The following is a 27,655-nucleotide window of genomic DNA, read 5'->3' on the forward strand; positions in this document are numbered from 1 at the left end:
GGAGATGCTCCAGGCCCTTCACCATCTTTGTGGCCCTCCGCTGGACTCTTTGCAAGAGATCCCTGTCTTTTTTGTACTGGGGAGCCCAGAACTGGACACAGTACTCCAGATGAGGCCTTACCAGGGCAGAGTAGAGGGGGAGGATCACCTCCCTCGACCTGCTGGACACGCTCTTCTTAATGCACCCCAGAATGCCATTGGCCTTTTTGGCCACGAGGGCACACTGCTGGCTCATGGCCAACCTGTCATCCACCAGGATGCCCAGGTCCCTCTCTGCAGAGCTCCTCTCCAGCAGCTCATCCCCCAGCCTGTATTGGTGCATGCAATTATTCCTCCCTAGGTGTAAGACCCTACACTTGCTTGTGTTGAACCTCATCCGGTTTCTTATTGCCCAGCTCTCCTGGCTCATGGCCAACCTGTCTCGCTGAATGGCAGCACAGCCTTCAGGCGTGTCAGCCAACCCTCCCAACTTCATATCATCAGCAAACTTGCTGAGGGTGGCCACTATCTGCTCGTCAAGGTCATTGATGATGTTGAACAAGACCGGACCCAGCACAGTGGGACTCCACAAAAGTCCTGGTTCTTTTCTTCAAATGAAGAAAACTAATGCCTGCTGGACAATTTGAGGAGCTGCCTCTGGCCATTTGTTGTTAGTTACTTCACTCCTGGTCAGGCTATAGCCATCTCCAACATCTGTAACCCAATGAATGCATGGGCAATCATGCAACCAAGACTAAGTGCAAGTGAGATATTTATGTCCAAATCAGGAAGTGATTTTAGTCCATTTTTAATGTCAATACACGATCAGATCCAATCAAAAGAAAATGCTTGATTTAACCTCTGGTTTTACATGATTTACGGATACTGAGCTCTTGTCTGTGATGTGACCATTTACAGAGACACTAGCAATGTCCAGCCAAACAATATTCTAGATGAAATGCAGCATTGTTGCTTTCACGTTCACTTATGGAAGGTTTTGATCTTCCCAACCAGAGAGAGATGACTGCCAGCAAGTCGTCAACTCCCTTTTCTCAGAAAGAGTTTGAAGCCCTGGCACTGCTGGAACACCTACAAGTGCAGCTTATGTGAGTACTGGTTCTATGCTGGAGGGATAAACAGGGCAGTGTTTCATTTATATCTGTTCTGCTTTCTGATTAAGGTTCTGCTTCAGCCATCTGTTAGCTTAATTTTGGGTTTCTTTCTCTTCTGACTGTCTCAAGCTGCTGATTGTGATGTTAGCTAAAGATGTGATACTTTTAACACTTCTTTAGCAAATGCTGAGTTTAAAATGAATTCACTTTGCAAGGCTTACATAGTTGTGCCATGATGTCTCCATCTCTTACAGTGCCCTTCTCTGAAACTACAACTGTATTTTATAGAGTTGTTCAATTCCACTGCACACTTCAGCTTTCTAAATCTTTAAGTATTCTGCCGGCACCTGCCTAGATTGCAGGTTTCAGCATTATCTTCGCTTCTTTGTTTCAGAGAAACAGAAATCCGTGCTCAGAATGCAGAGCAGAGATCTGAAGATTTTGAGAAGAAGCTGGAAGAAGCCCTAGAGAGAATCCAGGAGCTAGAGAGTGAGCTGGAGAAAAGGGGCAAAGTTGTCCCAGAACCAACACCTAAAGAAGGGCAAGGTCAGGATAATCAGTGATCTGAACCTCTCCTGGACTCAGAGTAGGAAGCAATTTTTGAGGATACCTCATTTGTGTCCCACTTAGCACATGCTCCTTTCTTCCTGAGCATGTCCCAGGGTCTTGTCTAGACTCACTGTCAGAAGCAAAGCAAGGAGGCTTTTACTCTCATTCCAGATTGAGGCAGAAAGAACTGCTGAACTCTGTCTGTTTTTGAGATAAAATAATTTTGTTTTTGCCATATGACACCAGGTCTACAAATATTCTAGATATTAGATGTCACTGTAATTGGCTTCACCTTCCTTTTAAGTAGTTACAGTCAAGGTCTGTTTAGAATCACTGATTTGTGGGTAGAGAAGAAATAATGTTTTAGGTCCCTTCATATCCCACGTACCTTTTGTGTTTGTAGCAGAGGACATTCTTGCTATCTCCAGCTGCTGATCGTTTGGTTTTGCCCACGTGGTGTGGCAGTCAGTTCTTTAGGTGGCATGTTTATTGTAAATGAATGTATTTTCTTTCTCAGCTGGATCTGCTCAGAAATAAGATGTGAAGGAAGATAAGTGGGAATTAAAACTACTTCTCTTAACACTCTAGTGTATACTCTCTTTGATATCAAAGTAAGAAGAGAGACTAATTTGTTTAAAATACAATACTTTAGACGTATTTACTCTGCATTTTAAAGGCTTTTGTTGTTGTTGTTTTTTTTTCCTTTCAGAAAAATGTTTACAAGAAAGCTTGCCTGAAGGGGAAGCCTGCTCAACTCCCAAAACTTCCACCTCTGGCCAGCCCAAGCAATACCAGAAAAAGCAAAAAATAAAAAATAACAATACCTGAGCAGTTTCTTGGTGACTATTCAGAATAGTTTATCATCCCAGTCCACTGCCTTTATTCTGTACTAGCTACCCATCTCTCTGTGCCATCTGGGCACTTACGTTGTTCTTCTAGCTGCTTCTACCACTTTCACACCTGTCTTGTGCTTGTCCTCTACTTCCCTCCACAGCTCTAGCATCTCTACAGCTTCTTCACCTTCTCTGTATGCTGGTATGCCCATGTGCAGTACCCCTACAATCTGAACAAGCCAAATCACCTAGAGAGATGGTCACCCAGGGCTTCTGCCTCAGGCAGGCGCCAGCCTGGGATAGTCTGAGTGGTTATGAAGTTCTGCCAGGACAGCAGCAGCTGCCTGGATTTGGCATGACTCTGAGGTTTGACCCAGTCTCAGCTCTGAAGAGCAGGTACTGAAGCTGTCAAGAATCACGTCTGCTCCACACAGCCCCTGCCAATTCCCCTGGAGTAAATTCTATTATGAAACCTACCACATATCAGTAACACTGAAGCACACTTTTAAATGATGTTTTCCTTCTTTGAGGTTTTGAGTCTATATCTCCTGAAGGTAAAATTACAAGTTTCTGCCAACTCTGTATACGTTAAAGAGAAAATCCTCCTGGAACAAGGATTCTTTGGAACTGAGGATGCAATTAGCTGTCATTTGCCTTTTCTGCAATTTTGTAGAAAAGTTGCATGTTTGAAGAAAGATGCACCTGGCTTCTGCAAATGAGAAGTAATAGGCAAATAGGGTAATGTGTGCCTTGGCCTAATACCACCTGTCTTTGGCCAAGCACTGTTCCTTTTAGACATTACTTGCAGAGGAGATGGTCCTTGATGTGCCAAGGAATCTTGGTCTGGTTGGATTGTTTCACATGAAGTTAGAAATATAGCCAGAGAAGTGCTCAGAGAGAGGATCAGCTGCAGCTCACTCTGTGTGGTATTATACCCTTTTGCTCTAGTTGGGAAGCAGGGGCTTATTCCACCATCATGAGAAAAAAACAGAACCAGCCTTAGATAGGTAAATATAAAGCTTGTGTTCATCAGTGGAAGATTACAGAGCTTCCCAGAATTAGTTTTCTGTGTCTAGATCACTACTGAGCTTTAATACAGGCGTACGAGCAGCAGCCAATGGCATCCTGCAGCCAGCCATCTCCTGAGAGTTATAGTGGGAGAATGAGTTGGATGTGAGGTTACATCTGGAGCTCAGATGCAGTGTGATCACTAAGTTCACAAGTTAATTGTTTGTTTATTTTTCCCTTCTCAACCACCTCTAAGAAGGCTAGTTTACTGAGAGTCCCTGCTGCAAGAAGACTAGCAAATACTAGTGGAGTGAGATACATGGGAGCACTGAGCCTTGAGAGATTTCATGGAGAGGAAAGAGCTGATTAAATACAAAGTTACTTGATACTTATTCAAGCAGACTCCTTGTCCCTTGCAGAAATGTTAAACCAGTACCTACTGACCATCCTTGAGACACAGTTGCACGTAGCAGAAGTCATACTAATTAATGGTATGAGCTAAGTGTGTGAATGTAACTAGCAGGCCAAGAGAGACTGAGAAAAATGAGTGAAAAAGCAAGAGTGAGCAGCTGGCTGGTCCACACCTGCTAGGCACACGGATGATGGGAAACTACTGTGGGCGATTAAGAGCAGGGGACCCAAAATTTTCCTTTGGCCTCTACTGGCCAACAGCACAACAGAGCTGTTGGTCTGGGAAAGGCTGTGCAGGGGAGATCTGCTTGGAAGCAAGAGTAGATGCTGCAGGTCAAGTAAAAGGAGAAGAGCAGAGTTGATGTCCACCCAAAGGAACCAAGAGCAAAGAAAACAAGGGCACTGTGTTATTTCCTTTGACAATGCCCCATGTCTATCAGGGTAAAAGCTTACAGTATGTAAAGCTATTTCAAGTAGCTTTTGGCAAGGAAGATTTTATAAGAATTTTGAGGACTTTCTCCATTCCTTCCCTGTGAGTAAAGTTACTAACGTGGCTGCAGTGGACAAAAGAACTGTTCTCAAGGCTTTTAGCTGGCTCTTTGCATAGTGCTGGATTCCCACTTCTCGGCTCAGTGGGAGTTGGCTAAATGGATCATCTTCCTTATATTTTCAGACAGTCCTGCTGGAAGCAGAGGTTTACAAGCTCAGATCTTGTCCTGTCTCACCACCCAGTGGAAGCACGTAGCAGCACAGCCTGCCTTCCTCCCTCTACAAAGCTGAGAAGCGTCAAGCAAGAAACAAGCATTGCCACTTTCCTTCTTTTCTCCTATTCTAGTTCTAGGACTAAACATCCTGGTTGCCTCCTAAATATATATATATGATAATATACATATAAATATATGTAAGTGTATGGGTGGCAACTGAAATCTTATATCCAGTGCACCATGGACAAGACCTGGCTCATTCTCTTGTCACAGGAGAACCAGGTTGGCAGCACCTACCAAATGACCTGCATGCTAAGCCCCTTCCCATTTCCCTCACTTGTCAGGCTCCCACCCCCACCTGCCTGGCTGTTGTCTTTCTCCCACCAATTCACACAGAGGAAAAGGCACCTTAGCAAGGATCCCATCTGTAGCAGCCAACCACTCCCACTTTCTCAGGATGCAGCACACAGATGGGCTGTGAGGAGGAATATGTTCCTATCCAAGAACTTCTGCCATGGCTTTGTTTACCGCCCAGCTGCAGGACTTGCTTTTATTAAGAAAAAAAAAGGGAAAACCCCAAGAGCCTGAATGCAAGGACAGAGCCACTGGAAAACAATGCCCTCTGATAAGATATTCCCTCCTAGGAGGCAACTTGTGCCTGCCTCTTTTATCCCACTGTGGGGTTTTCCCTGTAACAAATGATGTGTGACAGGCTGTTCATTTGGAAATGGAGGTGTTTAAACATACAAAAGCTATTAGGCTTTCCTGCCAATGTGATGAGGTAGGACAGATCAGATCCCAGGGATCTTTTGTGTCAAGGTGCATCAGCTGATGTGAAAGGGAAGGATGACACTTCTCCCTCAGTCCCCTGCTCACATATGCACCAACACTGCTCGCTGTGCTCCATATTTTTCCCTTTCCAAAACAAGCAGAAGCTTCTTTCATGTACAATCTACTTTTATGTTACAGGTCTGGGCTGCCTTCCCTCCTGTCTCCAGTCCAGTAGCTGCTGGTGGGCTGCCCGTAGACCAGCCATCTTGCTCCTCTCTGAGAAGGATTAATCAGTGCTTATGGCAACTATTTCTGGGAGAACTCTTACAGCATAGGTGAGTCCTTCTTGTCTTTCACGTTTTCCGGGGTGTCTGTGATGATGCTGCTCACTCCTGGAGGGCTGCGGGTAGCTGGAGAGACCAGATTTGTGGGATCCAAAGGTAAGGGTAAGATGAAGGCAGCAGGTTTCTCTGCAGCAAGGGAGTGCAGTGCATGAAGGTAACGGAGCTGAGCAGCAGCAGGGGCACTGGACAGGATCTCAGCTGCCATCCGCAGGGACTCAGAAGCAGCCTTCTCCCCCTCAGCAGCAATCACCTACCAAGGAGGAGAATTTGTGAGGTAGGGAGTAAGGGGCATAGGCTACTTATTCAGAGGGAGGTTGCCACCACAAATTTTCTGGGGTCCCTGTGATTGTAACATTTCTGCTGTTCTGATCGTGGCATATACTACACCTCGTGTTTAACTTGTTTTAACCAAAGCTATGCGTACTTTGGGTGCTACTAGTTCCAGCAGAGCTTATAACTGGGCATACCCATGCTGCAAAATCATGTGGAGAGGGCAGCCCACAGGCTAAGCTTGTGAGAAGGGTACTTGGACACAAATCCTACCTAGGCTCAGTGTAAGATATGGAAGACAACCCAGGGTAAGGATGGTATGAGGTATATGACAGTGGTGCCAGCCCAGCTCCACCCTCCTGGCTGGGTCTCTAAGCAAGAGTGAAACCCTGAGAAGGGAGAGGTTCTCATAGGCATTGTGGGTCAGGGATGACACCAGCCTCTTATGTGTCTTTCTGACATGTGCACAGGGACCAGATCTGGGATTCCACTGTGCTGGCCCATGCTTTTACTGCAGCTCTCCTTGCTTGACATAGCTCTCGAACAGGATCTGAAGATCTTGAACAGATCTTCCCAGAGCTGTATCCTACTGTGATACGTTCCAAGGACCTCAAACTAGGGTGGGGGAAAGGAAAGAGGGATGCTTTGGAAGGAGATGGGAGGTCTTCAGTGTTCGCATACCCGCACTTTGGCCTGCCTCTGGGCTTCTGCTTCCACGGCCAAGGACTGCTGGACTTCAGCAGGCAGCTGCACATTGTTGCTGTGGTAGTGAAGGATAAGGATTAGAAGGGCTCTAGGCTCATCTGACAGCCCTGTACTGGCCCACAAGGGCTTAGAATGGGCTCATATACTGGCCTCTACAGAGATGTTCGCAAACATCCTTTGTTCTCTGTGTGTCCCTCTATAAATAACTCCCTTTAGCATTCTACCTCTATTCCCATTTTTCTTTTCCAGCCTGGTTTTGTACATATCTAATCTGGAATCACTAGAAAATAATTCTAATGATAACTAGATCATTAGTGATGTACATAATCACTAGGCAACAGAGAGGCCTTTTATGTTTGTGCCTCTGAAGCTTGAAGTTTAGGCTTATGAAGTCTGTGAGATATCAGAGGATCCACTGGGAGACTGCTCTCAAGACAGCCACAGGAATTTCCTTCTCTTTATAAATGTGCTTCTCTGCTGCCTGGCTCTCTCTTCCATGGCCCTCTATGAGATGAGCAAGTCCCACCTTTCTCTACAGGCTTCTGAGAGTTGAGCCCAACTACTGTTAAGACCGAGGCCTTTGATCTAGAGTGGGACGCAGAGGTTCACTGCTTGCTGTGACTCTCAGGCTAACAGAATTGGGTACAAACTGCCTGCAGAAGAGTTGATGAGATCCCAGCTAAGGATTCTGCATTCGGCTGTCAGCGCAGGAGCAAGTAACATCTTTGCTCATGAAGGTTTTATGTGAGACAGAGGTTTGAAAGGGGCAGTGAAAACAAGGAAGTGAGAGCTGCAGAATAGCTGCAGGGAGGGGCCAACGGTAAAGAATAAACGTGAGCACGGCAGAATGGATACTTGCAAAAGGGCAAAGAAGTCTCTGCTACCAGCAATTCCTACCTACATTTCTGTTCTCTCCACTTTGATCCCCCAGCAGCCTGTGACCGCATCCAAAGCCACCTGTCAAGAGGAAGATATTTTAGAGCACAAGGAGAACACAGGCCATTGTCCAGGCTCCTCAGAGGGACTTAGAAGTCCAGGAACATTAATTCAAGGCAGTGAGGTGGATTTATTATATATTGTGCGTGGACTCTCTGAAATAAAAATTATATTCCTCACTTCTGATTTGTATTTGCCCTGAGGGTTTAGTATGATTTAGCTAGTCCATACTGGTTTGACTGTAGAACCAATCCAATTCCATAGGAAACATTCAGTTCCTGAGTGGTATAATAATGTTTGCATGTTGTGGCCACAGAGAACTGCTGCTGATGAAGATCCTGTGTATTCAGGGTTTATGGCATCTCTCTCACACTGCAGAAAACCATTCTCATGAGAAAGTCCTCTCTGGAATAAGCACAGAACCTGAGGTACTGCAGAGCACTGATGAAAATGATTTAAGGGGTTTCTTCACGTTTCTCACGTCACAATGTTTGCTACTACTCACATATGCTTGTGAGACCCAGACTGTAAATCCTTCCCCTAAAATGATTTTAAAAAAGAGAAAAATCTCCCACTTTTCAATGAAGGAGGCACATGTTCTTACTACATTCTTTTGCAAAATACTGTCTATGATTTAGGACTGATTATCTTCCAAGCCTTAATTCCCCGCTTGCTCTACCCTCTCCCAAGCTGCAGAAGCACCTTTATCTCCTGGCTGATGCTCTTTCTTTCCAACAGAAGTTCAGAGAAGGCTCGGTGTGCCAGGAGGCGCTTTGTGGTGGTTTGCACCAGCAGCTGGATGGCACTGGAGATGCTGGTGAGAGTGGTGAGGAGAAGAGAGGCATTCTCCAAACGGTAATAGCAGACAGCATCTATTTCCAGTGTAACCATGTCTTTAGTCACCACCTAAGCAGAAGACATGAGAGAAGATGGATCTGGTTCTGACAACTTTAAGGTAGCACAGAAAAGTACACAACTCTGGGAAAGAGGAAGACTAGCTAGATGGGTACATCTTTGTAGTTGCCACCTCTGCTACTCTCTGACCTTAGGCAAACTGCATCACCTGTGGATCTCAGTTCCCTGGTACAGCATCATTGTGTCTGTTTCCTCAGTTTGGTTGCTGGGCAAGAGACTGCGAGCAGTTGAACATCCTAGTGTGTCTCCCGGCCCACAGCTGCTTGGTCCATTCCTGTTGTCTGCTATGTGCTCGGAGTTGCTGAGTACCATCCCCAGAGGCATTTGCTTTCCACCATGGGAGGGAACCTGGTGATGGTACTAGATAAAGGCAGCAGCACGGACAACAGGACTACTGGGAGGTTTGACCTGTGGGACTGTGGCTAGGTAAGGTGCCAGTTTCAAAGTTAGCAGTGAGCTCTCAGCCCTTTCCCTGACTTGTACAAGAGCAGAGTTGCCACACTTAGAGACGCCACTGTAAGATCTTAGTCTGCATTCCTGTCCCTGCTGTATGTACCCCTCAGTGTGATGGGTAAAAACTACTCCAATATCCATAGCCCAGCCACTTCCTATTGGTTACCACTAAAGCTTGTCAAACTGAATGGGATTAAAAGCAATGGTTTTAAAATGGCAGAGAGATAAAGGACATTTCTCATACAGTCACAGGAATCCAGCAGCTAAGGCTTTGCAGAGATGGCTTGATGTAAGATCTGTGGTGAGATCCTGAGAACTGGCAGTGTTTAATAGTATCTTGTGACATGGAACCAGAATCACTATCTTAAGCATAAGCTGTTTTTTTTGACATCAATGCAAAATCAGAGCTGTCATCAAATACAACCAGATAAAGAGATCCAAGAATTAATATAAAGAAGGGATGGTAGTCATACCTGGTGGAAGGGGATCTCTAGGGTTTTGAGGCGGAGGTCCACTTTGTGATATGTGTCCAGGCAGGGAAGGAAAAGAAAAGACCTATGGAAAGAAAAGAAAGTCTTTTGGTGATCATCAAAACCAGAGAAATTGCTTCTTCAGCTCTAGGGAGCAGTAGAGGGGATTGAGTACAGAATTATGAAGGAACAGAAATATATAGGCTCAAATTGTGAGTCTGCTTCTGTATTGGGAAAAGCTATTGGAAGCTGCTGGACCTAAGAAGACGTGTCTCCTGGTTAACTGTACCTGCCTGGAAGGCACCAGAACAAGAGCCTTGGTAGAGCGTGATGAAGAGGAACAATATGGGTAGGGGGAACTCAGTGAGCATCTTACCAGGCCCTCTGGCCCTGCCAGGAAGGAGATGCCCAAGCCGGAAAACAATGGCTCTCTCATACTCCCGCACTACCTGCAGAGGGAAACAAAAGCTAGGCTGGAGTGGAAGGCATAGGACTAGGAAAAAAAACTCACTGGGCTGTGAGAGGAAGACCTCTGTTCTGGTAAAGTCCTTTGAAAAGAAGATTTCAGCAGATTGGAGTTAGTGGAGTCAACTGTTCTTAAGCCTCTTTACCCCAGAAGAAAACCTGACCCACAACTGATGGCTGGCTTGCACATAATCAGTCTGTGATTAGGTGAGAGCAGCCCATGCTGGAGTTGTTCAGTATTTCCCAGGATGAGGCCAACATTCTGCTTTCTTGTAGTTTGGCTGAATTCGAACACCTTGAGCTTAATCTATTTCCTGAGAAGCTGTAATCAAAATATATCAACTTGTAACCATGCTATAAATCAGAGAAAACTGGAAGAAGAGGAAAAATCTGCTATTAATTGAAAGATCAACCTCCCTCTAAATTTATAACACAAAATCTATTTTACTCTGCTGCTGCAACACAGCTATGTCTGAGCTGAAGATTATGTTTAAAAGTGAACAGACCTGCAAACTGATTAACAACGAGAACCTAAGCTATATGCTTATGACCAACACATGCTGGTTACAGTCACATCAGACACCAAATACTAAATCCAAAGAGACATCATGCCTGTTCTTACCTTCATGCAGAACCAGACAGAAATGGGGAAAGTCATTATGATGAACAGGAAAGACAGTATAGTCAGAAGCCACTCACAGATGTTGAAACCGGGAGACTTCATACCTAAGGGGAAATCCAACATGACTCCATTAGGATAGGAAAGTTCCCAAAATACAGATGGCCTGACGACTGCCTACACAGGTCAGCTTCTGCTGGTCCTCTGCCTAAACTTGGTGTTTGCCTACTCAGTGCTCTCTCAAGCTGTGTTTCAAGAACAGTCCCTGCCCTAAGTGGCCAAGAGTTCCCAAGACAGGCTCACGAATTTTAATTCTCCTTTTTTTTGCCTTCTTCACAGTAGATCTATATGGCAACCAAGCAGCACTGAAATATTCAGAATGGGCAACTTGCTGGCTGACCCCAAAATCACATAAATTTGTCTGAAAAGATAAGCTAATGGCAAACAGAAAGACTGTAAATAAAGCATAACTTTCAATACACACAGCCTGAAGTACCCCTGTCCTCTGGGGAATTTAAAAGATCTCAGGGTCTTTTGGAATGGGATTTTAGCCACATTTGAGAGAATAGAGCTGCACTCTGAGGCTATTCTGAAGGGAGTTACGATTGTACGCCTCAAGCATTCTCCCTACAGCACAGTTCTTAGGGCTGTGAACTGGCATTAAAGCTAATTCTGTCTGCCTAAAGGAGGACAAGCAAGAAAATAATGAGAAAAGAGCAGGAAAAAAAAATGGGGAGTAGTGAACTGAAGCATAAATGATGTTGGGAATGTAACCGGTTGTTTCAAAGTTCATTGCTTTGCTAGACAGCACTGATGTGCCTATATTGACTGTAGAAGCTGGCTGGGGTTTCCCATAATCTGTCTTGAGGACAATTACACATCTATGCAAGGGATGATAACACTCACCATGCAGAAAGCAAAGACACTGTCACCCACAAAGTGTCAAAGAGCCCATAGCTTTTCTGCCCCTTCCCTTCTATAAATCATACCTTCTTCTTGATGCTCGCTGTCCAGCAACATCATTGCCTCCATTTCTTCATCAGATATCACATCATCCACGTCCACCACTGTGGATGTGTGCACCCTACCATCAGTGCCTACAGTGCTCTTAATCTCCTTTGTTTTCTCCTGCCTTATATCTCCTGTTTCTTTGCTGGCTTCTTTGCTTCTCTCCCTCTTCTCCCGTTTCCTCTGTGTAGCTGGAGACTCTCTCTTTCTCCTATGGGACTCTCTGGAAGAGCTTCGAGATCTCCTATCCATCCTCATCTGATTCTCTGCACTGAGGAGCATAAGCTTCCTGTGGGAGTGGGACGAATCCATGCTTGAATTTATTGCTGTGGGCAGAAAATCCAGGCAGGGGAGGAGAGAAGAGGAGGTGTCAGATCAAGGAGGCTTGTTCAAATTTATCACAAGCTTGTTAGAAAAAATGGACAGTGAAGTGAGCAAGCTGTTTCCCTCCTGCTCTGCTCTCATCTCACACGGCTGTTGAGATGATACAGAATGTTAGACCTCAACAGGGTGAACTGCAGGAAGACATTCTGTTTGTGTCTTCCTGCCTTTGGAAATCAAATGCAATCAAAAGCACTCTGATGATTTTTAATAGATGGTTTCTACAAAGCTGTTGAAAAACAACCTAAAAGGAACTAGAAGACGCTTGACTCTCAAAATCCCAAATAGTCTGAGTGTTCAGCACAATAAATTCCCAGTTCAGTTCCTGAGCATGATGCGCAAAGAGACATTGAATTTATCTTTAAATTGCCAGTAGAGTTTGTGTGTAAAATGCCTTCATAATTTTGCACAGCAAAAGCAAGGCAGTGCAAACATGGGAGCTTTTTACCAGAGAAAGAGCTGCCACATGGCACAGACCGTGATACCATCTGTGGAAACCTTTGAAAGAGTGCCACAGATCATGCTGTGTCACTGTCTGTCTGAAAGAAACCAATACCTGACTGGAAATCACACTAACAAGGCTCAAACATACAAGTTCTGACAACCCTGTTGTCGGGCAGCGCTGATCTCAGGATTTCCCACTCAGCCTCTGGCAGATGTGCCATGTGGAGGAGCTGCTGGAGGGAGCGGAGAAGGCAGCCGGGGAGGTGCTGATCTCATTTTCTTAGAAGATTCCTGTTTTATTGCAGGTTTTTGGGCTGCCCAGAGTCAGAATGTTAGAAGCAGGGGGGCAGATGTGCCAGCTTGCTGCAGTGATGAACATAAGCAAGAAAAGCCAGATGGAAGTCGGTAGGAAAACAGCTACTTTATGACATTCACAGCACTTCACTGTAGGCTTTCCTCTCAGATGGGACTAAAATATGCAGGACCACCCTGACTAACGCTGGCATTTGAGTTTAAATATTGCTTTCCAAGAAAAGAGAACTTTTTTTAACAAGTAAGTCTGACTTTTCCTGTCAGAAGGGAAGCACACCTGCTCCGCCAAGTGAAGGCTGAGGGAGCAGCTCCCTGCCTGCCCGAGGGCCGGTCCTACAGAGCAGGTAGGGTAGGGGGAGAGGATAGAGGAGCCAGCAGGGCAGCGGGAGCGCCGCACGGTTGGCGAAGCGCTGCGAGGAGCAGAGCTGTGAGGAACAACGCGCGCCTTCCCACCTCTGCCCGAAAGGGCGGGAACGGAGCGCGCAGGCGCAGTGCGGCCTCTGACGTCGTGACTGAGGCGGCGGGGCCGGGATGTTGCAGCGGTGTTGAGCTTGCCCTGCCGGCTTTCAGTCGTGATGTGTTAAAAAGCCTTTCGCAGTCGTGGCGTGAGGTGTTTTCTGCTTGCTTTTTGTCTCTCTTAGAGCGTAGACATGTCGCAGCAGGCGCAGCTGATGGAGCTGCTGAAGAAGGAGGTGAGGTCGCAGCTGCTGGCTGCCAAGGAGGGCCTCACCCCGGCCCAGCTGGAGCAGGAGTACCTAGCCATGGTCGGCAGGCCACTGCCGCTTCGTGACCTGGGATTCTGCTCCACCATGGAGCTGGTGGCCAGCATGCCAGGAGTGGTCCGGATCTGCCCCAACGGCAATGGAGGGTTTCTCCTCAAAGGTGAGACCTTCCTCCTTGCAGGTAGAGAAGGATTGCTTGGAGTTACTTCACCTTGAAGTGGTGGTGAAGTGGTGCCCCAAAGTGAGGGCTCTGTTGAAAGTGCCCACCCAGAGGCTGTCTCTGGTTCCCCGCTGTTGCTGGTACTTCTGGCACTTTCTGTTTTAGCTGTTTCCTGTTGTTTGGCTAAGAGTACAGAAAGGCAGTGGGTGAGGAAGATGAGTGAAGATCAGTACCAGCTCTAGTTCAGAGCTACTGGGGTGTGTGTATACCAGATGACCTCCAGAGAGGTCCTCTACACCAGTTCTTGGTGTGATTCTGACCTGTTGTTTTTGCTTGAGTATTAGGATTGATGGTGAACCTGGAGAACAGGTGGACAAACACAGCCATTTTTTGAGTGCTGTTGGCAGCTTCTTGTAGTTTTGTGAAGCTTAGAATCACAGAATGCCTTAGGTTGGAAGGAACCTCAAGGATGATGAATCTCCAACCCCCCTGCCACATGCAGGGCCACTAGCCTCCCCGTTTAATACCAGATCAGGCTGCCCAGGGCCCCATCCAACCTGGCCTTGAACACCTCTAGGGACGGGGCATCCACAGCCTCTCTGGGCAGCTGTTCCAGCACCTCACCACTCTCTCTGTAAATAACTTCCCTCTGACATCCAACCTAAACCTTCTCTTCCTCAACTTAAAACCATTTCTGCTTGCCCTGCTGTTATCTACCCTTTCAAAGAGTTGAGGTGGCTGTTGGATTCTTTTTTCATAGACACTTTGAAACAAGACTCAGTTCATCAACATCCTGATGCTCTTAAGCTGTGTTGAGATTGTACTGTAATTCAGGAGAGAAGCAGTGAACCATTCACTGTTTCCCAGCAAAACCTACAGCAGCTGGCTTTCTTCTTGTGATGCAGCATGCATTTGGCCAGCCTTCCTTCTGAATGGGTTTATAGGGATGAGGGTGCAGATTAGCTGTTAAATTTGGTTCTGTCCATTTTGCAGAGGGGAAGGAAAAGTGTTTGCTGTACTAAAATCCGGACATAGTTTAGTGGGATTGCTTTTAGAAGAGACATTTTTCTAAAAAGGGAAATGGGAAAAGTGGAAAGAATAGCTTTGCCTACATAGAGCTTTGAATGGTTTACTATTCCAGTCTTCTAATAGCTAATAAATAGCTAATATTTTTTTCCTATTGTAGCTGTTGCAGATGAGACCACCAAAGATATTTCCAAACTGATTTCCAGACAGAAAACAAGTGGTAAAGCACGGAGTGTTGCTAGGAAGGGAAGGGCTGCTTTTCTCTCTCAGAATCAGCGGGGTTTGCCTCCAAAGGGCAAGACTCGTGCCCTGCCAGCAGCAGTGAAGAGGGAGCTGCAAGATCTCTTGAGTTCCTCACCACTTCTGCTCTTGGATTTCAACAATGCGTACTACACACGCTTCAAGCGGACATTCCAGTACAGGCAATATGGATTTTTCTCCATATTTGAAGTCTTCGAAAGCATGTCTGATACAATTATGGTTAAGGAGACAAGAGGAGGTTCCTTGATAACCCTGAAAAAGAGCTCCTCAAGTGAGATAGAGCAGGAGAAGATGCCACAAGGTAAGGCTGTGTGTTAGCTGGAAACATGTAGGTCTTTTAAGCATTGTGGACAAGCAGCCGTATTTCTGGTAGATGTTGCTGTGTTTTCAGTTGCTTTAACAGTCCCTGTTCCCTTCTGATTTAACAAGGAAGGTCTGTGTGGTGCTGCAGAAGAAGTTTAAGGAGTTGTCTCAGTAGCAGAAAGCTTAACTGGAGGTTTTCTTCAAGTTGCCACTGGTTTTTGGTGGCAGGTGAAAGAAGAGATCTACCTTCCAAATATAAGCTTTCTGAACCTGTGTGGAGGACAAGGAATGCTAACTGTTGCAGGCAGCAGATAACAAAAGTAGAAGGATCTCTTGAATGCCCTGCTCCACAAGTCATTGGAGCCCTTCAGTGCACTTCTTGAGACTGAAAATTTACTAATACTACTCTGAAAGATTAAGCTATAATATCCCACAGAAGAGACTGTGTGTGTACTCACTGTTCCTGTAACAGCCATGGCAGAAAACTGCACACAGTACCTGCAGGATTCCTGACTTGTCTAGGTAGAATTCATTTATGAAGGATGCCTCTCTAGCGAAAGTTTGTGAATGTGGTAACTGAATGCTACAAGAGATTGGAAAAATGCAACCAGTGCTTTCATTTTTCAAGTGTTTTCTGTTTAATATGTAACTCTGCATCAGTCCAAGAAAGAATAATAGCCAAGTTATTGTCTTTGCAGCACCCGTGGCTGAGCTGCCTCCTTTGGAACCCAGCTGTGAGACAGAAATCTTCCATCAGGCAGCAGAAGAGAAGTCAGAACCAGTGGACACACAAGGAGTAGGTCTGGGTGATGGCCTGAAACAGGTGAGTAGCTGGATGAGTGATCTGTAGCTTCTTCGTGGCTTAATCCCTGCTTGGAGGCTCTTTGCTTACTTTTGTTACTTTTGAGGTTGTGTTGTTGATGCGCTGCTGCTTACAAAAATTTTAGTACCTGTTTTAGATAAGTCTGGAAGTGGCAAGACTCCAGGCGGGTATGTAGCTTCATATGCCATCCTAACCTAAGTCTTTCTCTTCTCTTTCGGGTCTTCTCATCTGCGTTAAAGACCATCCAAGGTCAGTTAAACATTATCTCGTTCCCTGATAGTTATGGCGATACTCTTTTGTGTATTTATTTGTTATTACATCTTAGTGATCTGAAGATCAGCTCTGTGGAATTTCCTGGGCTGCTGTAGGCAGAGTTAAGTGTCGTGTTCAGTCCAGTTAACCAGGAAGACAAAGCTGGGTGGTGATTCTTGTGGAGACTTTGATTCCTAAAGTTTCACTTAGATGACTAAATAATGTGGTCAGGTGGGGCACAAAAAGAATTGTCTCCTTTTTTCCTTTTACAAAAGGAAACCAGTAAGACTTTATTCACTGTCTGAAGTTGCGGGGATTCCTTGTCATTCTTGTTGGGCTTTGAGAGTTTTGAATTTGTTTGACAGTGTCTTTCTAGAAGGAGATGGAGAGGAGCAGTTCAGAGGATCCAATAGGTTGGGTGAATTTGTCACCTCTGGTTTTTTTTTTTTTTCTTTTTTTCCTGCCTTCCTTCTCTCAAGAAAGTCTTCCTACTGTAATTCTCTCTGCCAAGCTTCCCGGGTGGCTGCATGCAACCTGAGGATTGGAGTGCAGGGAAAGAATCCCAGGAGTTCTTCCTGACTTTAGTGGTTTTTGCAATTAATTTGGAAGTCTGTGACTGAGTTGGTGTATGGTAACTGTCAGTCACAGCCTGAACCACTGATTGAGCACTTGGGGAAAAGACCTGGTCAGTCCTGGGAGCACAGGTGAAGGTGATTCAGCTGTGCAACAGGAAGAGGTAAAGCCTGGCCATACTTCTCTTAGACCTCATTTAAGGGCTGACAGCCACTGTGCAAGTATTTATTTCTGGAGATCCCTCCTTTGTGGACTCTCCCCTGCAAGCCTAGATCTTCAGAGATGAGTGAGCAGTCCTTTTTCCTTCCTTTATAATGCCTTTCTATTGCATTAGTCCCTCTGTCATTACACCTCTTGTATCACCTTTCCATCATGTTGATCTTTCTGATGGTTACAGCTGGACTTCACGTTCCTAAAGCAAACTCTCTGGCAGTCAGCATTGAGCTTGTAAAGAAGTCTTAGATCGGTGTGATGAAGCAGCCAGAAATTCTCCTTGAATCAAGTGCAGTCTGCCTGTTGAGTCTGAAGGGCAAAAAAGAAAAAGAGGACTGTGATAACCCTGACTTCAAGTGAGGTTTTTGAGCCTTCATATCACAATGGGAACCTGTTTAAAGACTTATCCTGCTTAGGTCATTAAAGGTGTTTGTTCAACTTGTGTTCCCCATGAGATATTAAGCTTGCTCTTCTGTTTTTGAAAAAGCCAGAAAAGGGAGGAAAGCTAGTTGGTATGTGGGATATGCAGTGAATGCTTGTTCATCAGGATGCTGCAAGGTAGAGGGGAAAGAAGAGATCTGATCCCTGCCCTGCTATAAGGTATCCCAATATCCTGTCACGAGAAGCTAATAATGGAAGGGAAATTAATAACGTGAGGAGCACGGGCTGAGTCAGTCCACTTGGCTGTGAGAAGGGGAGAGGTGTATGGAACTGCTGCTCTCAGCGGCTTTTCTCACCCACAGCTGAGGGAAGCGTCATTCACAGCACTGTGGCAGCTGCCTGTCTGTCTTAGGGAAAGGATTAGCCAGTCTCACAGGCTGTAATATATTGCAGGGCTCACTTTTAGTGTTTTGTTGCTTTCTCTTGTTATTGTTTTATTGTGTTGTTTTTTTTTAAAGCATATTTACAAGTGCACATTTCTATACATTCATGGAAATGTCTTTTGTCACTACTGATGTGTAAACTAGATTATAAAGATAGTGTATGCCCATAACAGGGTGGTATGAACCGATGTTCTAGGGAGCAAACCTGTCCCTCAGAAATGCCACTGTTCGCAGGCACTTCTTAAAGGATTTCCATGGCATGGATTTTTTTTTTTGAGCTGCTGCTCAGGCAGGCATTTCCTCAGCTGCTATTTAACTTAATGTTTCACTCAAAAAAATTTTAACTCAAAAACTTCAAGAGCATTGGCTCTTGCTCTGTCTGTAGAAGGAGAGACTTACCTACTTCTTGAAAAAAATGTTTAGAAGAGTCAGTGTTGCAAAAAAAACACTGCTTGCAGTTGGATTAGCCAGATAAATGAAGGTATATGTGCTGGAAGATGTTTCCCATTTGTTGCTTGTTGTATAATACAGTGTTAACTTACAGTCTGTTCATTATGGGTCGAAATGAAATCATTTTGACTTCTGATCTTTGGAGGAATGCTGTGCACTGCTGCAGAAGAAAGCTCTCGAGGCAGTGAGAGAGTAGCTTATGTATGATTAAAGTTCCCCTCCACGAAAAACTGTAAGCTGCACTAGCCATTCACAGACAGATCTCTTGAGTGAGAAAAGAACAGAATTTGTAGATCTTATTAGTTTTTATCCTTGGGGAATAGCTCTAGTGTGAAAATGACACTTGAATTACTTTCAGATAGCTTTCCTGGTTCAATCATATACTCCTTCATGGTCACAGCATAGAAAATAGCATCTTTTGAGTAAAATCCAGCAAACTTTAAAAACATAGCAATAGCTGTTTTCTGTTTTTTGTCTCAATACAGGACATGACTCTAGCTCCTTTTCTCTTTGTGGGAATGCATAGTATTGTTGTTGTACTACTTTTATTTCTGATTTTCTTCATTCTTCCCCTTAAGGAGAAGAGAGAATGAATGCTCCCGAGACAGGGGAAGTTCTAACGCAGGTTTGCATAACTGGTGGGATTTGCTGATATTCAGTAATTCATCGGTTCCAAGCAAAGCGGTCTTTTTCTTTTCTAAACATTACTGGAGCAGTTATTCATGTATGCTCAGTGTGTGAAGAGATGTAAGTACCAACTCCTTCTTATCTCTTTGTAGCCTCAAGATTTAGAACAGTCCAGGCTGGATATAATGATGGTAACTTCAGACATCCCTCCAGACGCAGTTCAGGATAGAAGACTTCGCAGTTTACCTCCACTGGAGACAAGGTGCTTGGTGGGAGTAATTGTGAATTTAATAGTCTCTCCTGGTGAGTTCTACATCCATGTCTGCAGCGCAGAAACTTCTGACAAACTGTGGGATCTCATGATTGAGATGAGGTGAGAACACTGTGCTGATAGATACTATTGCCTGTTGTGTTTGTACTGAGAGAACAGGACACCCAGCTTGTTAGTTACGGTTGCAGCTGGTTTGGTAACTTGAAATGGAGATGCCTGTGCTGTCTGAAATGTGTTCATCATGCTTATCCATTTCTTTTAATTAGCAAGCCAAAAATATGATTAGTACCAATTGAAAGTTGCTTGGGTGTGTCCTAGACAGCTCTAAACTGTAAAAGAATAGAAAGGTTCCAGAAGGGAAATTTTTATCTTCCTTTTCACCTCTTTTAAAATTTTTCCTTCCATTTCCAACACTTGTCAAAAGGCAACAAGTAATATGCACTTGCCATTTATGTACAAGGGCTGCTTCAAAGTAATGCCTCCTATATGGTGTCTGCTCACGATGTCAGAGGTAAATATTCCACAATAGTGGTGTTGTGTATTGTTGTGGTTACTGTGAAAATAAATAGGAGGCATTACTTTCAGAGCAAACAATGTATATTTGAAAGCAAGCAAAGCCTCAGTGACTGTGAGTTACATTAAGCATTTGAGATTCTCTTCCAGCACAGCAGTTCTATAACTGCTGTTAACTGTGTTGAGGAAGCACCTGATGTCCACGGGGCACATACAAGTGGAGTTATATATTCTGCAGGCAAATACTACAGATGATGTGTAGCCAATACTCCAAAATCTGATTTATAATAGGTAGTGATTTAGCCAGATAATGTTAAAAGTTAATGACTAGAGGCTAAATACAGTCATTCTAAGGAATTCTCTTTTTAATTGGACCCCAGGGAGGACATTCAAATGTTGAAATTCAGGTTTGCATTTCTTATAATCATTTCAGTTTAAGTTCAGCAGAACAGTGATGTAAAGCATCCATTTAAACATCTTCTGAAATTTTGTGTCATTGAGATTTGAGAAATCGGGATTCTTCTGAAGTCCTGTGTATTTTTGTGTTCATCTTTTGCATCCTTCCAAGCACAATCTTTCCTTATGATGTTTTGCAGATGCTGTTATTCAAATAAGCTTGTTTCTGATCGTTACATCATGCCTGAGTCTTCGGTACAGCCTGGACAGCTTTGCTGTGTGATGTTCTTGCAGTGGTGGTACCGGGTTATCATCCACCGTGTGATCAGTGACCAAGAAGTGGAGGTGTTCTACCCTGATTATGGGAATGTAGGCATTGTTCAGAAGTCTTGGCTGAGATTCCTCAAGTAAGTAGATTACACATGGTTGACAGAATCACAGGATGGTTGAGGTTGGAGCTCATCTTCATTTTAGATTCCATGAGCGGATATAAACGTTCTCTTCAGTAGTTATCAGTTGAAATGGGCTGCGTTTTTGGTGTCAGAGGTACTTGTTTGACTCTGCAATGTAATATTTTTTTCTATGCTTCAGTGTTTGGTTCAAAAGTCATTGTTCTCTGTCCATAACTTTGTAATCATGAGGGGTTATGATAGAAAGATGCTTGGGTCAGGGAAGGCATAAGAGATCAGTTGTTAGTGCAGTTCTTTCTGTGCCTGTTCCCTGGATATTTTCCAAAGTTACTGTTGGGTTTTAATCATAAATCCACTCTTTATTCCTAAGTTGATTTTTAAAACCCAGAAGAGGAGTAAGTTCTGCTCTTCTGACTTTTTTGCTCTGAGATTGCTCTAATGGGCGTGACTTTGTTTTATATTGCAGATGGTGCTACTTGAAGCTCCCAGCTCAGGCCATCCCGTGTTCCTTGGCATGGGTGAAGCCTGTGGAGGTGTGTGTTCATATGCAGTTTTGTTTACTGACATACATATAGGAACTGTCAAGAAGAGAGAGGCTTTTTCTCAAGATAAGGACAAATATTTGAATTTATTCAGGTCCCTCTAATGTTTACAGCAGAGTTGTTGCTGCTATGTTCAGTGCAATACGACTGCTTCTCTGCAAGTGATAACCTTTTCACTGTTTCTTCTTTATGCTTGTAGTATTCTTGCTCATATCGTTTCAGAAACAGATAGCTACTGTTAAGCAAATGAGCAAGCATTTGTTTTCCCCTCCAGTAGTTCTCCAAGGTCCTTCTAAAACATTGGTAGGTTCAGCCCTCTTCTGAAATTTGCTGAGACCAAGCTTTAAGTGAGTTTGGTGCAATCAAAAAAGCCAAAGCTCAGGTCAGCCTGTCCTGAGGAATCTCATGGTCAAGAAGTCTGAGAAACATGCTCCCATGCTCTGCATTGGAAAGACTAGTTCAAATTTGTGTTTTAAAAACATTCTTAAAAACTTTACTCTGCTTTGGGGGCAAAAGATCCACGTTGCTGCCGTGGCATTAGCAGCTTTTGTAAAAACTCCTGACACTTAACTTTCATAATCTCGTGGTTCCAGGAATTCGCCTCCTCCCCCTCCCCAAAGATAAGATAAAAGGACTGCACTTGAAAATAGGTACTTATGGTGAAAAGGCATTCTCAGTGTAACTGGCTTCGCAAACTTTGGGGTAATTTAATTTAGTTCAGTTCTGGGAAGTTTGCCTGATTTTTTTTTTTATTTTATTTTATTTTATTTTATTTTTTTTCCTGCATTTTTATCCCTAGCTGCCTTGGCCTAATTGTCACCTTGATAAGTGCTCAGGAGTCTCAGGTGGTGGATTCTAGTCTGTTTATAGTAACATCATATTCTTGTTTCTTCTTAAGGATACGTGGAGCAGGGAAGCAACTCTCCAGTTCCAGGAGCTGTGTTACTCAAAGGTCCTTGTGGGCATCGTGGATGAATATGTGAATGGCATTTTGCATCTCTTTCTGTGCGACACATCCTCTGAGGAAGATGTCTACATTCACTCTGTCTTGAAAGATAAGGGATATGCTGACATCTGCAAAGAGAACTTACCTTCCCAGGTCAGGTGGGAGGAATATGGTGCTGTAAGACAGGGCAGGGGTAGGATCCATTGTGTGCCTTATAGGAAGATGGTCTCATCGTTGAAGATCAGTTATGCCATTAACAAACTGAATTACAGAAGTGATCTTGATTAAAAAACATCTTAGTTAGCCAGTGAAATGTGCAGTGTGGGACAGCAAAAGCATGGTGATTGCATGCTCTACCTAGGACAGACATTCAGGGTATAAATCATACACCAGGGAGTGGTTATGAGTTAGGCCAACTTGTATCATTATCTGAATGTGTCGGCTCTGTTTTGGGAAGAACCATGTGGGTCTGAAAGCCATGAGAAAAATGCTGCTGGGATTATATGTCTCAGCAGGTAGTCAAGTTTTACTGCCTGGAGCACACTACTTTTTTTTTTCTTTCTGGTATTGGTGGTATTTAGAGATTAGCTTTCTTAACTGTACTGTGTGTTGCTTTTTGTTGTTGTTTGCTTGTTATTAGGGGTTCAAGGAATTGAATTCTTTAGCCTTGTATGTTCAGCCCAGTGCAAAGCAGGAGAGTGCTGAACTGGTGGAGCCAGACCTTTGCTTGCAGCAGGATTCTGTAGGTACAGATAATGAAGCATCAAGCTCCAGACTGGATGAGGATGAACTGTGTAATCAGGTGGGCATTTGGCTGTGGCATAACTGTCATTCAACGGAATGAACTCCAGAGGTTGTTTGACATATATTGGTTTAATACCATGCACTTTTTCAAAGAGGTTGGAAGTAGGACCAAAAAAAGCCCACCACCATTGCCATAACATGTTTTGAGTTGAAATGAAGCGTGTCTCATGTGACACTTGTTACAGCTCAGATAGCATTTCCTTGTAACTGCTCTCAATGCAGGGAAACTCTTGACATGGTCAAACCTGAGATTTGCCCTGTTGGTCTTAACAACTTGCTGCTTCTCCACCACACACACCTCAGTTCCCACTTAAGGACACTTCTACATGGTGAAGTTCTCAGAAGGCTGCGTTAACTGGACAGTATTCTTGAAGAGTATGATTTTAATCAAGAAACTAGTTTTATGGTGGTGGAAAGAAGTTAGGGTGACAGCTCATTTCTTGTTCATGCTGTTCCCTTCCCTCTGTGTTCTTCTGTCCTTTAAAGTTGCCAAAAGTTCAGAAAGAACAGGGTGGGAAAACTTCTCTCTGTTAATCTGTCAGAGTGATACCATCTGATTGCTCAGCAGCTTGTACTTCAGTAGATTTGCTCCGGTGCCTCTTGATTTCTTCATGCTGGTTGTGTCCTTACAACAGAACCTATATACAGAGGAGAAATGGGATGATGTGCAGCCACTTCCAGATGAAGTAAATGACTCCGAAACTCCAGACCAAGGCCCTGAATTCGAACAGGAGGATACAAATAAATCTTCCACTGACCTTATGGCATTGGTTAAGGTAAGGCTTTTTTTTTTTTTTCTCAGCCACTGCTGCTGGGATGGAGTTGTTTTAAATAGTAGATAATTTGATTATCTTTAATTTTTTTAAATTACTAACAATGAAACAACGATTGGCTATTAATATGGGCCCGGAGGTGTACATTTACCTCTTTGCTGTTGTATTATCAGCAGCACCAGAAACACTAGTGTTTCACTGGTACATCAGGGCATTATGGAATAAAGTGTCAGTGTCAGCACTTCATGGATCAAATCTGGCCATTCTTTCACTCCTTGTGAGCTGACTTAAGCACTCCCCTGCAAGTATGAAACCACGTGGGTATAGAAGCATAGGAATTTCCCAGCTGGATCATGAGCATATTGTCTGCCCCTGGCTGTAATCGCTTTAGAAGCTTTAGAGAAAGTGACAAGATCTTCTGTTAGGGAAGACCATGGGGTGAAAAGCTAAATCCTGCCTATAGATACCTAGGGAAGAAATGCTCTAATCAGCTAGTTGTGACAAACAGAAGCTTTTCCTTTCTCTGTGTCGTGTTCATCTCTTGGCCTCAGTAGATGTTGGTACCGTAGTGTTGCCAGGTGGTATTCCACCCCTTTTCCAGATTTCATTGTTCATCCTTTGCTTATAGTGGTGATGATCTTAATTGCGTGAATCAGGAGGAAGTGTAGATAGTGCTTTCCTTATTTCCTGCCCCTCACAGCACTCTAGGGCATATTATCTCTTTTATCTTTTCTGAACAGCTTCTTTATGACTTGTGTGCATTCCAGCTTTTTCCAATACTCATAGACTCTTCCATTGTCTGCCTTTCCTCTATGAATGTTCCTTCTTTGTCTTGAAGTTGCAGTGACACTTTGAGTCCCCCAGCAAAGACAGCGTGGTTATCTAAGGGGATGATTATGATTACCTTTTAATGTTGCTTCTCTTTCTTATTCTAGCACTCTAGTTTTTTACTGCGTGTTAGGCAGAAATTGTTAGTGGGCTGATGGTATCAAGCTGGTTACTTAGGCTCTCATACTTGTTCAAGTTATTGCCTTGTTATCCTACCAGCGTTATACTTCTGTTGCCCAGCCCTGAGGCTGTCCTTGCTGCTTCAGGAGCTTCTCACAATTGCCCTGTGAGCGGCCAACTTAAACTTCCTAAGTTCACCTTGTGTAAAACTGTTTTGTTCTGGGCTAATCATCTGAATGCTCTCTCACCAGTGGATGATTCACCTCATCTGAAGGTGGGTGCCTTTTTTCTGCTGCCTCAGCAGAAGAAGCCTAGAGAGCAGGCACCTAATTTTTGAACAGCTACAGTTGGGCAGATGAATTGCACCGCGGCTTGCCTGTTTCACTATTTTGTCATGCTTCATGCTGAATCAGTAAATAAAAACGCTGGCTTCAGTCCCGTTCTTTGACTGAGATGTAGGTGGTCACCTCTGGAACTTAAATTTAATTTGTATTTTTGACAAAAAACGCAGAGGAACTTCCTCTGACTCAGTTCTCACTCCCTTGCAGAAACTCCCTCTGTCATCACAGTCACTTGTTCTGCGTGGGGCTGCTGAGAGATGAGCCAGCTGTTAATTCTTTGCTAAGACATGCAAATTTGTATCTTGTAATAATCTGCCACTCTTCAGCTCACTGTGCAGGAAGAGCTGCCCTTTGGCTGGGGTTGCAAGTAATAACCAGTATTTTTAAAAAAACCCTATTGCTGACATTTCAGTTCTTTATGAACTCTGAGGGAGATCATGAAGGTCAGGGCAGCTAATGAACTGAGTGTGCGCTAATCGCACCCTCTCCTGAGGGTTTATTGTTTGTTTGTTTTAATATAATTGCAGACACCTCATCCTCTTGGAGAGTCCTTAAGGCCTACTGTCTTCTTCAAGTCATTGGAAGACTACTTCTCCTTCCTCTATGTCAAGCAACCAGCAGAAACGAGCCAAAATGGCCCTAATAATGTAGAAGGATTTTCCAACAAAGCCCAGTCTTGTGAAGTTCTACATGCCTCTCTTCTGCTTATGGCAGCACCATTTATGCTGGACAACCGTAACAGTACGAATGGATTTATCAGTAAAGTTTAATGTACAGGAAAGCTGAGCAATCTCTTACTGTCCCTTGAGACCTGCAGTCAATGTGAAAGTATCCTAGTGCTGCTTCTTTGCTAGACCTGATGGACTTGTTGGTATTTCTGTGGGATGAGCTGTGACAAAAATAAATGGCTGGATGCAATGCTTTGTTTTAACTTCTGTGAGCATAGTGAATCGAGGTGTTTTTCTCTCTGGGTTGTTTTTTTTTTTTTGTGGTTCCTAGACTTTCTACTCTTTTCATGCTGAAGTTTTTGTTTTTTCCATTCCATACATTGGGCTATGTTCATTCCATAGTGAGTCTCTCCTTCTAGCTGTAAGGAAGAAAAGCACTTTTTTAACCTTAAAAGGTCTGTGAGGGTAGTATGTTGTTGGTTTGTTGTTTTTTTTTTTTTCAAAATAATGAAAGAATTTATAGCCCCCATGTGCAAGTTGCCCAATTTACAAGCCAAAGTGAAGTAGCTTGCCTGAGATAGTGTATGTTTGTTTCTTGAAATAGAACAGTTTGCTGTCTCTCTGGAGTTGAGGCCCCAATCATCAAGATAGGAGCTATTCACTTTGTCTTCTTTCCCACCTCTGGGGGAAATAGGGAGGAGAGCTGGGGGCAGATAGAGAGAATCTCTTGGATTTCATCTTTTTCAAGTTTAATTCAATATGTTTGCACTAGGAAGTAGTCATGCAATCACTTGATCAAGTACAGCAAACAGATATTGCTGTCTAAGCTGAAACTCTTAAGAGATTCATGCAGATATTTTCCTTCTCCTTCCTTATGCAGGTGATGAGAAAATGAAGAACAAAAACCTTCCTGAGAATCTTGCTCTTGTCCAGTGCAGTGCCAAAGCGCTGTCTGAGCAAGAGATGTCCTGCAAGCTCTACATCCCTCCTACCACATTGTCTGCCGTGTTGGCGGCTGCTGCACGCTTAGCCACTTGTCGTGGCTACTTCCACTGGCTCCCAGGCCCAAGAAAGGAGCTGTAAGAAGAGGTGAGAGAAGCAGATGGAGCTGCTGCTGAGGAAGGCTCCGTGGAGCAGTGAAATATTACCGTGCTGTCATTCTTTTAATTAAAAAGCACTTGTTTGAAAAACTTGTGTGACATCTTCTCAGACGTACCTGGTGCCTGTAGCACATGTTTTTTTTAGTTGAGGAAAATACTTGTACTGGTCTTGTACTGCTTTATTGCTCTTTAATGATTCAGAAGAACATCTTGAGTGTCAGGTTGTGTTCTAACCTGAGGAGAGGAAAACTGGAAATGCATCCCTCCCTCGGTGTCTGTGTGGTTTTATCATTGTGTACAGGAGGTGATTGTTTTCTTCTATTTTTTTTTTTAACTTCAGTGCTCTTGCTCAATCCTTGCTGTTAGGAGAGCTGTATACCAGCCCTATCACTATCCACCCTTGTAAACAGCCGTTCCCCCTCCTGTTTATGTGCTCCCTTCAAGTACATTATGGTTGGAAAGACCAGTATGACCATCTAATCCAACCATCAGCCCATGCCTGTGGACTGCTCTGGGTGATGTCAGTCAGTGCAGCATGTACCCTTTGCTTGAACACCTCCAGGGACAGTGACCCCACCACCTCCCTGGGCAGCCTGTGCTGGTATCTCACTGTGGCTGGTGAGGGCTTCCTTTCTAGGAATGAACTGTGTGCCCAGTTGATTCTGACCTAGGAGTTTTCCCTGAGGAGCACTGGTGAGGGAAAGATGACTGTTTTCTTGGAATTGCACCGTTTAGTCATAATTTTTGAATGTGGATAAGGGTAAAACTGCAGAGAGCAAAAAAGAAAAATGGGTGGTTGTTAGGGATCAAGCCATTGAAAGGAGATGAAAGCAGAGAAGTTGAGAGCTGCAGGGGTTATGCATTGTGCAGCAGCTGTGTAGCCCTACAGGGAGTGTCAAAAGTTGCCTGACTTTCTGGTCCTTTGTTAAGGCCATGAGGTTGTAACAAAAGTGTTTGTCTTCTAGCATGAAAATGGATGAAACACTTGTGCTTACTCAGTGTTGCATGGGCAGTGGAGCT

The 27,655-nt window shown here is 44.1% G+C and overlaps 3 protein-coding genes across 4 annotated transcripts; 2 read left to right on the forward strand and 1 right to left on the reverse strand.

The window, feature by feature from the left end:
* The first annotated feature begins 478 nt into the window (after nucleotides 1-478).
* Nucleotides 479-2,490, forward strand: AXDND1 (axonemal dynein light chain domain containing 1). The gene is made up of 3 exons (XM_010715928.3): nucleotides 479-1,085; nucleotides 1,486-1,637; nucleotides 2,350-2,490. The coding sequence occupies exons 1-3, from the start codon at nucleotides 967-969 to the stop codon at nucleotides 2,466-2,468; spliced, it is 390 nt and encodes a 129-aa protein (XP_010714230.1). The 5' UTR covers nucleotides 479-966; the 3' UTR covers nucleotides 2,469-2,490.
* Nucleotides 2,491-4,955: 2,465 nt separating this feature from the next.
* Nucleotides 4,956-12,273, reverse strand: NPHS2 (NPHS2 stomatin family member, podocin). Its single transcript, XM_031554833.1, has 8 exons — nucleotides 11,534-12,273; nucleotides 10,548-10,651; nucleotides 9,821-9,909; nucleotides 9,464-9,545; nucleotides 8,325-8,528; nucleotides 7,588-7,643; nucleotides 6,663-6,741; nucleotides 4,956-5,961 (listed from the first exon to the last, which is right to left on the reverse strand). Exons 1-8 carry the CDS (start codon nucleotides 11,862-11,864, stop codon nucleotides 5,692-5,694), a joined length of 1,215 nt encoding a protein of 404 aa, XP_031410693.1. The 5' UTR covers nucleotides 11,865-12,273; the 3' UTR covers nucleotides 4,956-5,691.
* A 40-nt stretch (nucleotides 12,274-12,313) lies between these two features.
* Nucleotides 12,314-26,899, forward strand: TDRD5 (tudor domain containing 5). Of its 2 annotated transcripts, XM_010715789.3 has the most exons (11): nucleotides 12,487-13,571; nucleotides 14,758-15,159; nucleotides 15,860-15,984; nucleotides 19,076-19,296; nucleotides 20,304-20,510; nucleotides 20,980-21,046; nucleotides 21,954-22,154; nucleotides 22,642-22,803; nucleotides 23,441-23,581; nucleotides 25,395-25,608; nucleotides 26,416-26,899. In XM_010715789.3, exons 1-11 carry the CDS (start codon nucleotides 13,340-13,342, stop codon nucleotides 26,616-26,618), a joined length of 2,175 nt encoding a protein of 724 aa, XP_010714091.1. In that variant the 5' UTR covers nucleotides 12,487-13,339; the 3' UTR covers nucleotides 26,619-26,899. The 2 variants fall into 2 exon arrangements, with proteins under 2 accessions (XP_019474158.1, XP_010714091.1); XM_019618613.2 differs by lacking the exon at nucleotides 25,395-25,608 and having other exon boundaries at nucleotides 12,314-13,571; nucleotides 26,416-26,516.
* The last annotated feature ends 756 nt before the right edge of the window (nucleotides 26,900-27,655 follow it).

This window comes from Meleagris gallopavo, chromosome 10 (assembly GCF_000146605.3).
Source record: "Meleagris gallopavo isolate NT-WF06-2002-E0010 breed Aviagen turkey brand Nicholas breeding stock chromosome 10, Turkey_5.1, whole genome shotgun sequence".
NCBI classification, from domain to species: domain Eukaryota; kingdom Metazoa; phylum Chordata; class Aves; order Galliformes; family Phasianidae; genus Meleagris; species Meleagris gallopavo.